Below are 15,652 nucleotides of genomic sequence, written 5' to 3'. Positions count from 1 at the left end.
CTCGAGTCCTAAAGTAAAGAACCGACCGTCTCTTTGATATTGTATTTCGTTTGCTCCGCCTGTAGTGCCTCGGTTAGCGGATGTCTTTTTTATAAGGTTATTATAGAGAAACAGGTGTCATGCGCTTCGTATAAGTAAGGCGGGTATAGGCTTGGACTACAGACTGCGTGGCCGGCTTCTTAGTCTTAGGGGCGAAGGGCTTGTTGTTTACTATTAGCTTTGTCCTATGAATGAACTAAGCTACTAGCATTGCGCGCTATGGAACACGGAGGTATAAGACAGTGCTTGTTAAGTTTAAGGGGATTAGATGTTGAGATGAAGCGGCAAGCCTACGTATAATAAAGAGTATATTATTAGTTCTTCTTCCCTGCTAAATACTTTTTACTGTTGGCTTTTATTAACCGGCATATGGAAAACGAACAGAGAGGTCTTCTTAAAGGACGTAAGGAAGTAGGAAATTAAACTGAGAGGAGGCATTCCTGTTGCAAAAAGATATAAATTAGAATCAAATACAATCTTAGTTTCATTAGGGCCGTTCGCTATGAAACAATTTAGAGTGTAAAATTTCCTTTATATGCTTACCTTATCCAGGTCAGCAAGCGCGCGAACAAACATTACTTTTTACTATAAAGAAAAGCTACAGGCTGACCCTACAGCGACGTATATCTCCGACCTTTTCAAAGAGACATAAACATAAAGGCAGCTTTACTTAAAGCGTGATATGGTTTAGCGTAATCTTCAGTAACGGTGGTACTGATTTCCCAATAGTAGAGCACAAGATGTAAGCTGGTTCAACACGATCGAACTGGACAACAATGCTAAGAAAGGGTTGTGATAACTGTCTATAATATAGTGCTTAGTTGCATTTGGTTTGCTAGCGCGTAAGTCCCTATGTTGGCAGCCCCTTCTTTAATAAAGAAAAGGGGTTCGATACTTAGGAAATCTACTTTCGCGACTATATAAGAAGCTTAAGAAGATACTACCGAGAGAGATCTAGCTAATGCTAACCTATAAGAACCTTATTTGCTTAGGATATCTTCCCAGGACTGTTTAGCATATTAAGGCAAAACCAGCGTGTTCCCTTAAGTATATGAGAACGGCTGTCAGGCCCTAGGGCTGTATGATTTGGGATACCCGCGTTTTCTTACATTGCAAGAGAAGCCTAGCAAAATGCTTTTGTTGTTGCTGCCTGTTTTAAGGTCGAAACAGAAGAGAAGCTGACTCAATCAAGCTGCTTATACAGATTTTCTTTAACAGGAAAATAAAAGCAAACTAAATTAATCACAACCAAAAGTAACGGAAATGCATATAGATGAAGCGACAGTAGGGCTCAAAGAAGTATTTACAGATACTTTCCCCCAAACTCCGAAATCCGAAAATCGAATCCACAAAGAAAATTACTATCGCAGTTCAAACATCTCGCTCTTATACCGTCCATCTCTGAGACCTTCGATTGTTTTGCCACGCATGAAGCCTTGAACGTAGCATTGGCCAACGAATGTGTAGAACCCTCTATTCTCTGGACGCAACAGCACCGAAACATCGCAGCCGTAGAGAATACAGACCATGTCGTTTAGACGAGCCTCGTGAGGAACGGACAGGAAATCGCCGTTCTGTGAAACTGCAAAATAGAATTTGCAGTTATTTGCGAAAGCCATAATACGGACAAGGACATCCAAATCAATGTTGGTAGACTTTGAAAGTATGTTTGTAATGACCGTCGCGCGCTTATGTGCTTCGTTGTCGTATACACTATCAAAGCTGGGCATTCTGTGAGATTCGATTCCGAAAGTATCGAGTAGGTCCTCTGGAGAAGGTTCACTTCCTCGTGCGGTGGCGGCGGCTTGCGCAATCCGGCACCAACTCTGGGCGGCCCTAAGAAATTCAGCCTTGCTACTTTTCCCTATGGTAATTCCAGTCTCTTGTATGTATCCAATGCCTATCCCTAAGCAGTTCAATCGCATCTTATCTGCGCTTAGGGTTATCTTAGGAACATCTGAAAGACTCGCGAAATATTCTTTTTCATCTTGGCCTGAAGATATGGGCTGTAATGAGAAGTCGGAGCGGTCTGACTAATCCGGCAGCCATGATGGAAATCCGTTGCGTAGCGTAGAGCTTAGCCTAGTATAATACAGAATCTTAAGACATTTGTTATTATACCGAGGGTTACCGTCTGCGTCAAAAACGCAATATTCAAAGGCTGAAGTATATACTTCTAGTAGACTTAGTGAGTAGTCCGGCTTTAGTCTCTCTAGGTCATCAGGAGGATTGCGATATAATAAGCCTAATAATCTGAACAACTTATCTTTCGGGTCCGTAGCCCTGGAGGTCCGTGAACTGTCTAGTTCGAGAAGTAGCGAGTTTGCTTGCGACCTGAGGTAACGACCGTTGTTTTCTTTATACGTTATGTATAAATTATGCACGTGGAAAAGCGTTTTTTTGAATCCAGAGAAAGGGTTAATTAAACAATGATTTCCGAAAATGAAGAGCCGGTAGGTTACGACTACATAGGGCCAGCTTATGTTGTTATTCCCACATCGTATTATTGCCTCTTTTGCCAGTGCTGTTTCTTGGCGTATCCACATGCGCCACCAGTAGCCTCGGTCTTCGACTAGACTTTTCACTGCAGACACGAGGCGGTGATATTCGTTTTGCTCTTGGACCCATTCCACAAAAGGTTATGTTTTCTCCTCTTCGGTCAGGGAAGGCATTGACTGGAGAAACGATCCGGCAGCGTTTAGAAAGGCGATAGCGGAATCACTATCCCTAGTAGGCGTTCCAATCCAGCAAGTGACACGGACTGCTTCCTGGAATATCCGGCCCATTTTTGCGACCTGCTTAGACTTCTCCATATTGTTGCGCTGATTGATACAAAGTGCATCAACCCAGAGGACGAGACGATAGAGCTTAGGACGTAAAGCTCGTAGTGCATCTAATAGGTTTTGCCTGACTTTTACCGGCCGGTTGTCTAAGATAATAAAGTAATCTGGGATATCTGGTCCCTATTTATATGAAAGGGCTTCATATTTCGGTGCAGCACTAGCTGACCAATATTGAATCTTGTAACAGAAGTCTTCGGTCTCGTGTATTGACGGCTCGAGGTATAACAGCCTGATTTGATCTTCTCCAATTTCCTCGTAAAACGGAAGTCCAGTGTCTGGCATTGTAGCCGGAAAGCTCTGCTCTAACGAGGTGCGAAAATTGCGGTAGGTTTCGTTTGTTTTGTAGGCAGAGTTGCGTGACGGAACGACAGTACGTCTTATTAGTCACAGCTCTCTGGAGCATCAGCGGCTTGATGCATGCTGCGCGCCTGTGGCGTGTTCCAATCGACCCAGTTAACTTTTGGCGGAAAATCTTACGCTCTCCTGGTAAGGTGCTTTGTGTAGCAAGAGGCAGTGGAAGAAAACGCAAGACGAGGAAAGGCTGACGCTTAAGTAGTAGGAGAGAGAACCTTCATCGCCGAAAAATTGTCAGCGCTGGCGAAAGTGTTCTGGGGATTCTCAGCTTAAGTAGGCTCTAGCTTGACTATGTACGACGTTAACAGCTAGCTGTATGCTCCCGATCAACAGCCCAAGATGCCTAACCCGAAGTCACCCTTGCTTGTTGCCTAAAGGTGGTGGTACAAGCCCTTGTCCCACCGGATATGAAGCGATACAGGAGCGTCTAACTACATAGCATACGATACCTAACCACTTCAGCTGGCTAAAAGCTAAGCACTAAACCCTTTTGCATCTGCGCCACGTTACTTCCGTTATAGCTACTATTGCTTACATACGTCCGTATCGGATTTTCAACTCAGCCATATATACCATTCAGCCCCCATTCAAGACTTCGTGCCACACGGCCGTGGGTGCATAAGGTAGGGGCCACACTAGTATAGGACAGACGATGACGGCTACGTTGGTATAACAGCGAATAATTATCCGCAGGCTAATTTCGGCCCTTCTAGGTCGTACCGCTCGCCCTACTTGACTATAGCCTGCCGCAGCCCATCTTCCTGCTAAAGTACTTTGCGCAGGTTATTGCATTGTGTCCTATTGCTTGCTAACAACCGGCGTTGTCGAGGCTGCTTACTCTCGGAAAGGGAGAGTATAGAATAGTATAAGCTGAAGTCGAAGACAAGGCTGAAAGCATGAAACTCTCTGCAATTTCTTTCGAGGAAAGCATGCTTTACTACTTGCGACGAGCTAAAAGAATGCATAGGTGCTCGAAATACGTTTAAAAGTCGGGAAGATTGGTTGTTCTTATAAGTTCTACTCTTTTGTACTGAATAATGTAGTATCGACTAGACATTGTGTTTGTACGACACTAAAGAGTAATCTACTTGTGTTTACTATAAAGACTTCCGAGTCTCAAAAATAATTTAACAAGGAGCAAATGCTTAAGAAATAGCCAGTTCAGAGAACTGGTATTTTGATTTCTGCATAGTATAGTAGATTGCTTTAGTGTACTGAAGGGTGCGATATGAGACAAAACGGCAATAGATCCAGTAGAAAGAAGAGATTTTGTCTAAGCATAGATACTTAGGAAAACCTCCGCCCATGCTAAACCACTCCACAGCGACGTATCCAGTCGTAAGTTTCAACAAATTGATTTAACCATGCGCAAGGCAGTATCCGGTCGTCGTTGCAGCCTCGAAAGCCGCAGCTGCGGGAGCCGCTAGTTTGCCCGACTTTTTAAAGTTGGCGTTGGCAACGACGGCACAAACCTGCCTCCCTTTCCCCTCACCCATTCCCTTGTTTATGTTCGTACATATTCCGGTGGAATTTGGATCTTCAGCGGCTAGGGCAGGAAAAACTTCGCATCATAGCTAACAGGCCGAAAGGCGAAAAAGCTCGGCTTTAAAGACTTGTTGGTGAACGCAATATCATCGCCGTAGCAGCGTCCTAAGTATGCGAAAAAGAGTCAGCAAAAGTATCAGAAATCAAAACTGCGACCGCAGGATAGCAACCCAACAAACTATCGCCGCTGCAAATCAACACCCAAGGCTGCAGAAAAGGCGACCGGAGGCTCTTCTAGAAGCTATAAAGCCGTCGCGACCTTCACCTTCTCCCTATAAAACCGTCACCGTCCACTACAGTAAGCTTAAAGCCACCTGCACCATCGCTCCTCTGTCTGATTGTATATGCCTTCTCGCAGCCGTGGCTCAATCGACGGGATATCCGACGGGTTCCGTAAGATCCGCTTCGACCGGCGAATAAGGGATAGAGGGGTGGAGGGCGGAGCAAGCAGCAGGCCTACCTACGTGTCTACCTAATCAAAGAAAATAATTGCGATGAAGTCCGGCTATAGACCTCGACATGGCCGCGCAAGCAGAGATTGCGAGGAAAACACGAGGCTGGGAACCCAGCCGCCCGAGCGCGATGCAAGGCAAGGCTGAGACGTTCCCCCGCCAACGCCCCACACAACCCCGCACCCTACCCCGCCAAACTTTGCGACACCATAACAAATTCGCATCTCACCGCACACAAGCAGCCAGCAAGCATGCAACCACGACGCCACCGCAGCGCAGCCATGACAGGGTAGATTGGGACGAAGGACATGTAAGTACAGGAGCATCATTAGTGCGAGTTGTTGCTGACGCGGTGTTTGCAGGCGGAGCTGCTGCCGCGACCCAGCTGCTAAGCAGCCTGCGATGAGATTTTGACTTCCCACTGCGATACGACCGCAACATATACACGAGCGTTGCCCCTTAGCGCGACCTCTTGACCAACTATATATTGGAAACAATAAGACGATGAGAGGCAGGCTGTGCGGAGGTCGGGCATGCAGCGAGGACAAGCCAAGAGATATTCATTTGGGAGCTGCGGAGAGACCTGCGGAGGTCTCGCCGCGTCGTGCAAGTGTGTGGATTGCGGAGTAAGCTATGAGCGGCAAACAGCGGGCCAATAGCCGATGCGCCTGAAGATTTCCGTGCCGGGCTACCTGCGGAGGTCAAAAAGAAATCCCATCGGGCGCCAGAGAGCCAAGGACATCTATGCAGTAGGAGGAACGGTACGTCTCGCTGGCTACAGGTCACAAAGACGCGGATGCTAAGAAAAGACTACAGGCAGAAATCGCAATCGTTGACCGTTATATAAACGGACCTCCCGAGATCCCTGAGCGACTACGGCTTAAGGAACAACACAGCCAGCCAACTACGTACCATGCGAACGAACAAGCCGACTAAGCGCGAATACTAGGAACTAGGACAATACAAGTCGTGTTTATGCGATACGGAAGACGTGCGGTTATGCTGCCGGGAGGTCTGCTGGTGCTGCCGTCAGGCCGGTACACAAACGACGCTCCAAATAGAACAACCAGTTTCTGTAGCGGATTGGAAAGAGCTGGCTCGAGTGATAATTACCGGACGTCTGGCCTTTCCGTAGATACTTCTAGATTGGCGAAGTACTCGCGACAGGTCCGAGTCGTTGTCGGTCGGTCGCAGGCGCCCAAATCCGCCGCCAGCCGCTGCGCGAAAAGATAAAATACAGCCCCCAACTCCAAGCATCCACCAGACAGCCCTTCTGTGCCTAGGGTAAATTACGCCGTTTCCGGCCCGCGGCTCAGCTACCCGCACCGCACTGCGCCGCCATCGTGCCCGCAGAGCCGCAGAGCCGCGCCTTGTTTTATGACGTCGTGATCGCGCGTAACCCGCGTCAAACACTCCCGCTCACGCCCACGCTCACGTCCAGCTTCCCAGTGCCTAGGCAGACGACCGCCGCAGCGTAACGCACGACTAGGTGCATCTCCGGCGCTTGAAGTCAGCTTCGCGTCGCGCCGCCTCACGCTGCCCACAGTCGTGCGACCCGTCGTTCCAACGTCGCGATCGCATACACCTACACACGTCAAGCACTCACGCTCACGCTCACGCTCGCGCGAGTGCGCGTAACGGGTCTTTCTCAAAGCTTCTCGGCTGCCAGGCCACCGCACATAATCCTACCACCAGTCGCATCGCCGCTGTCGCCGTCGCGCGAAGCTCCCGCCCACCCGATCCGTTGCGACAGCTTTCACGAAGCTTCTCGACGCAGAGAAGCGCGCCTACGAGGCTCTTTCTTCGACTCAGCGCCCGCGCGCTGCTTCGCTGCTGGGTTTTGTCCGCGAATTCGCTACTCCGCTGGCTGGGTGAGCGAGGATTGGAATACACTGCTGAGGGAGGACGTGCGGGCACTGAGGTTTACTCTCGGACGAATCTGCCAAGCGGTTGATTTTGGTTGTGCAGCTGGGTGAGATTGTCGCGCGTGTCGCAACGCCGGTTCCGACGTCTTTACCGTGGGAAGGTAGACGTATACTCTCAACCACTCTTCACATTGCGGTCGCGCTACCGAAGGCCCTTTCAATCCGCCACCGCAAGCCTTCTTTCCTTCTTCCTTCTCACGCACCCGCAACAATCACAACAACGCCGAACGCCACAACCTCAAACCTCAAACCTCATTGATCTCTTCCCAACAACATGGCGCCTAACCCACACCGCACTCCGCGCATACCCGACAGCTTCGTGCGGGGCTACCACTCCGAGGCAGCCTTCGCTTTCTCCCCTTCCGACGCAGAAGCCATCGTCCGCGCTACACCCTACCACCGCAAGGACTTCGACAAAGCTGTCATCTAGTTCCCGGAGAGCCAGCACGACAAAGTCAGCGCCTCTCCTGCCACCGTCTTCCAGCGTGCGTCCGAAGCTGACACTCCGGCCACTAATAGCGGGCTCGGACAACTGGAGAAGCTGCCGCTTGAGCTCATCTTCATGGTCATTTTGCGCATGGACATGAATACGCTGGTTCACTTCCGCCAGGTGAGCCTCCGCGCTCGAGAGGTCGTTGGTTTACTCCACGAGTACCGCATCATCGCTTCCTCGGCATTGAACTGTTTCTGCGCATTGTTGCGCACCAGCGCGGCTTTCCACATCACTTTGTCCGACTTCTACCACCGCCTCTGTGAGCAGACTTGCTCGATTTGCGGAGATGGATTCGGCGACCTTGTTAACCTTCTTACCTGAACCCGATGCTGCTCGTTCTGTCCCCGAGAGAAAACTCCAGAGCTCGGTGTTGCCACCGTTGCATCTGCGAAGCGGCTTTTGAAGCCGTCGTCGAAGAAAGGGCTTCCAACGCTTACGGCTCTTCGAGGAATGTACACGGTGTATCAGGCGCCTGGCATGGCTGTCCTACTCAGTACATCAGCTTCGACATTCTCGAGCACGAATCAATGCAATAAACACATGGCTTCTAGTAGTGATACATAAGACTTAAGTGAAAAGCTTCGCCTACTACAGCCTCCCTGACATCCACCTCCACCATTGGCTACAACCTGCACGAAAAAACCTCCAACTCTAACGGCATAACCCGACCACATAGCATTCAACAGAGAGACAGCAGCTGCAATTCACGTCCACCTAGCACAAATCCTCATCAGCGCGTCCTAAAGCTTTCGCAGCGTAACGTATATGCCAACTACGCACGCGAATGGTAATGGATGGGGAGAGCGGAGGAGCTTTCTGGGTACCGTCCATGCGGCCTGTTCCTCTCTCATGGGAGATTACCAGTACTCAATGCCCTCGTGCGCAGTACCTTCCGTTTACACGTGCGCCCGATGCTTGCATTTCTGCCTTGCACCCCCGGCCGGCCAAGCCAAGGCAGACACGCTGCGCCGCACACAATTGTAGCCTCAACTTACGCGTCCCTGGTCAAATGCCATATACGATACGGCACCGCCGCTCCGTTCTTTCCCTTCTCGCCTACCAACCAGCGGTATGCTGCGCCGCATGCACCGCATCACACCGCATCGTTGTAACAACCGCCGCAATCACCAACAGCATCCTCCCCACGCAAGCAGCACGACTTTTCGACCCCCACACGTCACGCCTGATAGCTGTGACAGGGATACACCAGGTCTGAAAAGGTACGCGGCGTAGGAGAATTACCTTCTACCAAGTGTTATCTTTCTGCCTTCTTTTTCCTCTGGGCGCCACCTGCAGGCTACCCATGCAAGCCAATCTTAGATCCTCGTGGGGTCAAAACCGAGCGCCAGCTATACCCGCTATGCGACACCATCTTGTAGATTATAAGTAGCTAGGTCAAATCTTCTTGTCTTCAACACCCATTCCAGATCCATCCCCATCCTCTGCTTTGATCGCATGCACAATGTCAGACTACAAGCAAGCCTTTGACATCCCCGCCAATCCTTCAGCACGGAAGCCTAATAATCATGTGGCCTCAGCGGAAAAGGCCTTGAAGAACCTCCAAAATGAAGAGAAACGAAGATCAGTCTTTTCATGCTTGGCCATGCCCATGACCCCAAAGAAAACATGTTCCAAAAAGACCCAGCCTTCTTCAGAATTTATCGACAGCGCCTATAATATTATCCGCAACACGACCCCTCCATACAGCTTTGAAACTGGAGCGAAGCTTACCGGTATCCTCCTGTGTCCTAAACACGTTCAGGAAACCAGGTATTTCTTGGCTGTGTTGCTGGAAATCCTGGCCTTGGAGCGCTCCGAAGAGGAAAAGGCTTTCGCAACAATGCAGGCTCAGTACATGGCCCTTGTCCGCTACAATGGCTCACCGGACGCCGTTACAAGGCAGGCTCAGTCCATGGCTCTTGTCCTCCACAAAGACTCACCGGACGCAGTTTCAAGGCATCTCCTAAACATCTTCGATGATCGACCTGGACCCTCACGCCTGGCTTCTGGACAATGGACATCTCAATGCATCCCTAGACTAGAGTACAAAGTGTCTGCGGAAACAGAGGAAGACAGTTCACCGAAAGCCAGTGCAGGAGACCAGCCGCAGGATTTGGCATTGGAATTCTCCTCCGTCAAGTGGGATCTTTTGTTCAGTAAGACTTTTCAATGTATCGCCACTGGGGGTACTGGACAACGGTGCCAAGTTGACATCGACAATGCATTACGGGAGAGAGCTCGAGCTGCCCTTGAAGGGTATCTACTGACTTCTCCGCCCCGAGATGTTCTGGACCAATTAGTCAGCGACTTACTATGCTTTTCGCATCGCCGCAAAGACTGGATAGATGCATACCACGCAGAATGGGACAGATTTTTCTTCGGTCCCCTGAGACATTTACCATCGAGCGTGCCTGAGAGTAGCTCGCCACCCTCTGGTCCTGCCACTTCTACGAAGCCAACTCTACTAGGTGATAGCACTCCTTCGATCTCGGAATATACAAAGGGCAATCACCTGCGCAGGCAGTCATTCAACAACCTTACAAAAGACTGCCGCTTCAATGGAACACATGAGATGGATAACCCTTGGGCCCAAACGCCTGAGAAACAGTCAAAAGCCGCCTTCTCTTCTCCATTGCGGGATGCAAGGCTTCCTCCTACTAATATCAGCAAGGAAGCGCCTAGGGCATTGAGAGCGACAGGAAATTCTGCGTCATCTAAGCCATTGGCCGGAAAATTCCGTGTAGAGGACACGACGCGGTGTTTCCAGGACCTTAAAGTAAGCGGCCCCTCACCGCCAGATCGGAGCCGGTGCCATGATTGCGCCAAAGACCCCACAGCGCATGAGGAACTCAACTATCAGGCCATCTTCGAGCTGAAGGCTAATATTGCGAATCTGCTCAAGATGCCACTGGAACCTCTTGATGCACACGTCTACGTCATGCAGTCTCAGGACCTTCCCGGTCGAGTCAAAGTTGGTATGGCCAAAGACGTCAAGGCGCGTGTTGCCCAGATCAAGAGAAATTGCAGCTTGAAAAACTTAGTAGTGCTGTACAATACAGCGCCCATCAAGCATCCCGCGCGCGTGGAGAAGCTTGCACATCTAGAGCTAAAGCCATTTCTCGAGACTCGGCAATGCCTACACAAGGGCAGCGTAAAGACTCACAACGAGTGGTTCCACTGCGAGCCGCATACTGCTATTACAGCGGTTAAGCAGTGGTGCCGCTTTATGGACCAAGCGCCGTACTCCGAGAATGGTATGCTCAAAGATCAGTGGGTAAACAAGCTAAAGCTGTTTGGAGGTTTTTTTAGCCAGCACCCAGCTAGAAGCTTTGCGGACGTTCAGGAGCGCCACAAATTGTGGCTGGAGTCGGAGTCTTGATGGTTGAGAAGATGGGTTGGACGCAGGTAGCTGTAGCTTCGTGGGCGTGAACGTTTGGAGCTAGGCATAGAAGATGAAAACTAGGCACGGAACACGAAAACACTATCGATTGATAAGTAGCTGCGATCCTTTCTTCGTTGATGTGCTGTCGCTGGGTCTTACTGGGTCCTCCTACAAACCTCACCCTACAACCTCTCGGCTTTGCGACAGGCATCCGGCGACTACGAGCATGAGCTCCACCGCTAGTAGTAAGAGCGAGACTGCCAAGGGCGAAGGAGACCCGTCTTCCCTCGCTGCGTCATCTCCTCCGACTTCAGACTCCGACGCAGAACCCCCGTCGTCGCCAACACCTTCAGTTGCACCTTCAGAATCAAAGCTTACCCTTGAGGCCCTTGTCTCCCTGTACTTGGCGCAAAGTACACCGTGCATGGATCAGCAAATTATGTATTCTACAGACTCAAAAGAAACTTAGGTCTTTATCCAGCATGCTTGCGTCGAGCAGGAGCGATGCTTCTTCTTTGTTGCAGGCCGTTCCGGATCTGTATGGAAGCGTGGCGGTGGATATCTCCAAACGACCATCGTGATCGAAGATAAAGAGTTGATTTATTGGTAATTTAGAAAATACGGAAAAGATAAAGAATTCCACAATACAGTACGCAAACCACGGCCAGACCCTCATAGAAAGTAAAAGCAAGAGCAAAACACGATCGACACGAACCACCGTTAATACTTATGCTAACACTGCTTCATGATTCATGCAATCTTAAGACCGATATTCTCTTACCTACCCGTTCAACTCGAACGTGCTGTGCCTCCTCAACTGATCCGGCTCAATGGCGTAAAGTTGTAACAGGCTACGTTAAGCTTTGCATGACGCCTTATGCGCCTTCCAATCCACCCGCTGGCACTCCACCGAGCAATACCTCGCCTTCTGACACCTCGAGCACCGCTGTAGTTCCTTTCCGCCAGTTCCCTTACTGACACCACAATTCCAGCAGACCTGGTCGCCCTTTTGCATCTGCACCACCTGGTCCGGCGGAGGAGCTCTTCCCTGGTACAGCTGCTCCACGAACGGGGACACGAAGACTGGTGAGATGGCTGCCCTTACAGCGAACCTAGACACCTTTTTTAAATAAGGGAACTTCGCGATCACATCATCGAGCATCTTGCCATTTCCGCAAGAACAGAGAAGTTTTTCACCGTTTTTCGTGGATAGCGGGATTTTTGCTTCCCGCATGTACTCGCAGGTGGGTTGATGACTCCACTGCCTACTCCGTTCGACGAAAGCCGGGATGGTTTCTTTCCAGAGTTGCATCTCTTCGTCATCAACGAGAATTGAACAGACCTGCGATTGCAACGGCTGCATGAATGTCCGCATCCGCATTGTAATCGCGTCGGTTAGCACGATAACTGCTGCATCGAGAGATACAGTGCGGTTTGCGCCGTCTAGCCGAAGGATTGGTGCGAAAATCAAGACCTGGATGCCACCATTGGATCGATTGTTAAGCCCAAAGACAACGGCTTTCTCACCCTGTAAGCCGGACTGGTGCATGAATATCGAGAACAACCCGTCCTTGAAGCGGGCCCTGGTGTCCATCAAGCCGTCTTGCATAGATGCAAGTGATGATTCTCTCGCACGGTTCTCCCTTTGCGAGAACATAAGCGAACAGTGTGTGATGAGCCATTGCATGCGGTCTTTTTGCGTAACATCAAGAACCGGCAGGGCTGCCAAATTCACACGAGACATGTTCCATAGAACCGGGAAAGGCTTCCAAGAGAGCACTGGGTACATGAGCCCCGTATCTCCATAGGAGTCAACTGGGTCTTCTATAGGTGCGATTACTTTGATGTAGGACGATGTCCGAGCAATCTTCGTTTTCGTGAATCGAAGCAATACCCGGATAGGAAATTTTACGTAGTACTTGTGTCCTTTGCCGATTAGAATAGAGAGGCTACAAGGAGATTCCTGGATCGTTCGCACTTCAGCACCGTTCCTGAGGATAGACTTGGCCTTTTCCGATAAGAGCTCGATATGACCGGTAAAGGACTTAATCTTCGCCGATTCAACCATTAGGTTTGCTAGGACCGACGAACGGAAGTCGCCTTGCGGAGACATTTCGTGGCAAATGGAAGTATCAGCGACTGTGTTGAGCGGCAAGGTATTAGCCCCATACGGAAGCCCTTTGGTGACAAAGACGTTGTCACTGTTCCCGATGGTTGTTGTGAACACATTCAAATCAAAGCCAAGGATAGGTGAGAGTGCGGCTGTGTGGTGAGGTGTGCTTTGGATGCCAAAAGCCAGCATAGCGTTCTCTGGGTCGAGTAAGAGGAGCCAGGTAGGAACAAAAAAAGACACCAACAAGGGCGATCTACCCGACCAACAACTCTCGTCTTCCTTGATTTCGAGAGCTATTGAGTTGCTTTCGGCTGTGCCAGAGATTATCACCGTTCCAGAAGCCAAGTGGAGAGTGGAGAAGATGTTCTGAAAAGGCCGGCCTCTATAAGTTTTTGAAGACTGGAGAGTACATTGCACAGCTGGAGTACCCAGCTCTTGTGGTGGTAAGTTGGTTAGCAATCGCAATCGGTCCCTCGGAACTTTCAAAGTCAGGCAGACAACTTTGGGTAAGTGCTTCCAACCCTCGAGCTGGGTTGGACGATGAGTGTATCTGTTGGTATCCGGGGGCGGTTGTAGAACTTGAACAGTGTATGTATTTAGCATATGTAGCTGGACGAAAAGCTCTTGGATGTGGTTGTTGCTGGTGGGAATGCTTCCGTCGTTTGCGATGTAGTCAAAAAGACTGTCCATGACCTTGTCCCAGTTGCTAGTCGGTAGCCGGTTTTTGACAAACCGCAGAAGCAGCGCGAAGCTTCCACGATGATAGCGAGAGGCTAATTGCATATCCTGGGACTGCTCACCCATGCGTGACGAGAGGCGTCCGATGTCTTCGTTTTGAAACATGTTGAGATAGACATCGAAGAGAATTTTGGCCAGGGCACCGTCCTCAAATGCGACGGCTGGTCTGTTCGATATCCCAAGCGTGCTGTCTGGTATGTAGCGCTTCCACGTAAGCCTACTGTACATCTGACAACCCGAGTCTTCTCCTCCAGCCATGCGCGTTGTGGTATTTAGCAATGTTTCGTCTGCCGTCGATGCTGGGACAGCATTCGTCCAATACTCGGTGGGAAACATGCTAAGGAGAACTGACATCGTCAAGACGTGTCCGCAGAGGAAGTTTTCCGCTAATGCTTTGTGGTTGTTCTCTTGCCTCACCAAGGATTCAGTGTATAAAGTTGCGAAGAGAGTATTGTCCAGTAACGGCGAAGTAGCAATGATGAGGTTCATGGCTCCGACGTGGTCGGCAAGATTTGACGTGTCAATAACACCGAAAGATAAAGGCGCAGTGGGAGCAGATTGATAATCCTGGCCGTCAAGCGAAATAGGCTGGAATGATCCCGGCTTCCGATATGGTCCAGCTGAATTTCTCGTCTTCCTCTGCTGCAAGGCGTGGCACAACGCCAACGCTTCTCCTACGAAGAATCGTAGGACCAACATGCCAGCATGTTCTCTAAAAGACTTACACCATGTTTGAAAATGCTTCCGAGCCGCTCTTACTAGCCTGTTCGCTGAGGATTGAAGGATTTCGTGTGAATCTGGAGGAGTATTTGGATCCAGCGGCGCATATGCTGTAGCCAAGTGGAAACCAAGAAGCGGATCAGTACCATAGTGAAGCGTGGAAGCATCGTTTAGTTGAGAGGTGAACATGGGGTTTGGTGTGTTTCTGTCGTTTCCGCCGGATTTGTCTGTGGTGCCAGTATCCCAAAAGAGATTGTGTTGTTCTACAAGGTCCGCGAAGGCCGCAAGATTTAGGGGAGCAGCAGATCGCGTGCCTGTAAGGACTAGACTTTCCCCGACGTAATGGCGCCGGAGATCCTTTGCATTCTGAAGACTGGATCGGAGGCGGTCGAGGCGGGCTGACTTCTGGGCCTCATCGAGAGCGCTGGTCAAGAACGTGCCCCAGACCTTCTTTACTTCGGAAAAGCTGCTACTGTCGCAAATGCGTAGGAGCTTGCCGTATTTGCTGGCATGCCAACTCTCCATTGTATCTGAAACAGCGAGGAGTTTCTGCGCCTGACTTTCGAGCAAGGCCAGAGCTTTGGGACCAAGAACCAGGTGGTAGTAGATGTCCCAGATGTCCTTGGTTCGAGTTCCATTGTCGTCAAGAATGAGGGTGAACAGAATGATGTTACGTGCTGGGATTTTGTCAGAGGTCGTTCAAGCATGAATGATTCTGCTCAAGCTTACCAATGACCAAGCCTTCAATATCGCAGCAGGTGATATCGATCGGGCTCGCACCTGAGTTTCGTGGGTGAGTCTGCTAACAGAACATTTACACTACGGAACTTACCTTCAGCGACGTGCGCTGTGTAGAGAATGCTGCGGGCATCTCCACATCCCAACGATAAAACATTGGCCTTCAGTTCGCGAGGTATGTCCTGAGTCAAGAACACTGCCGGCGTGTTTCCGATTGTTGCACCCCAACGGCGCCCACCCTATTTGGCTGTCCTTTTTACCAAATTCGACAGCCAAATTAGGCAATATCGGCGCCTGCCGTGGGCGGGCG

The 15,652-nt window shown here is 50.1% G+C and overlaps 6 protein-coding genes across 6 annotated transcripts; 3 read left to right on the top strand and 3 right to left on the bottom strand.

The window, feature by feature from the left end:
* Positions 1-1,400: 1,400 nt before the first annotated feature.
* K452DRAFT_303559 (uncharacterized protein) lies at positions 1,401-1,769 on the bottom strand (the record flags this gene model as incomplete). The annotated part of the gene is made up of 1 exon (XM_033542739.1): positions 1,401-1,769. One exon carries the CDS (start codon positions 1,767-1,769, stop codon positions 1,401-1,403), a length of 369 nt encoding a protein of 122 aa, XP_033391139.1.
* Positions 1,770-2,678: 909 nt separating this feature from the next.
* K452DRAFT_239417 (uncharacterized protein) lies at positions 2,679-2,969 on the bottom strand (the record flags this gene model as incomplete). Its single annotated transcript, XM_033537725.1, has 1 exon — positions 2,679-2,969. A coding segment is annotated over one exon (291 nt), but the record flags the coding sequence as incomplete, so codon positions are not given.
* Positions 2,970-7,132: 4,163 nt separating this feature from the next.
* K452DRAFT_293234 (uncharacterized protein) lies at positions 7,133-7,872 on the top strand. The gene has a single exon (XM_033541524.1). It carries the CDS (start codon positions 7,433-7,435, stop codon positions 7,586-7,588), a length of 156 nt encoding a protein of 51 aa, XP_033391137.1. The 5' UTR covers positions 7,133-7,432; the 3' UTR covers positions 7,589-7,872.
* Positions 7,297-8,204, top strand: K452DRAFT_22863 (uncharacterized protein). The gene has a single exon (XM_033536977.1). The coding sequence runs from the start codon at positions 7,721-7,723 to the stop codon at positions 7,970-7,972; it is 252 nt and encodes an 83-aa protein (XP_033391136.1). The 5' UTR covers positions 7,297-7,720; the 3' UTR covers positions 7,973-8,204.
* A 909-nt stretch (positions 8,205-9,113) lies between these two features.
* Positions 9,114-11,030, top strand: K452DRAFT_323067 (uncharacterized protein; the record flags this gene model as incomplete). Its single annotated transcript, XM_033544598.1, has 1 exon — positions 9,114-11,030. The coding sequence occupies one exon, from the start codon at positions 9,114-9,116 to the stop codon at positions 11,028-11,030; it is 1,917 nt and encodes a 638-aa protein (XP_033391135.1).
* Positions 11,031-11,889: 859 nt separating this feature from the next.
* Positions 11,890-15,557, bottom strand: K452DRAFT_239420 (uncharacterized protein; the record flags this gene model as incomplete). The annotated part of the gene is made up of 2 exons (XM_033537726.1): positions 11,890-15,281; positions 15,437-15,557. Coding segments are annotated over 2 exons (3,513 nt in total), but the record flags the coding sequence as incomplete, so codon positions are not given.
* Between the last annotated feature and the right edge of the window lie 95 nt (positions 15,558-15,652).

The sequence above is a fragment of the Aplosporella prunicola genome (assembly GCF_010093885.1).
Source record: "Aplosporella prunicola CBS 121167 unplaced genomic scaffold K452scaffold_114, whole genome shotgun sequence".
In the NCBI taxonomy this organism is placed as follows: Eukaryota; Fungi; Ascomycota; class Dothideomycetes; order Botryosphaeriales; family Aplosporellaceae; genus Aplosporella; species Aplosporella prunicola.
The sequence above is the reverse complement of the archived record's forward strand: the minus strand, read 5'-3'. Positions and strand labels throughout refer to the sequence as shown.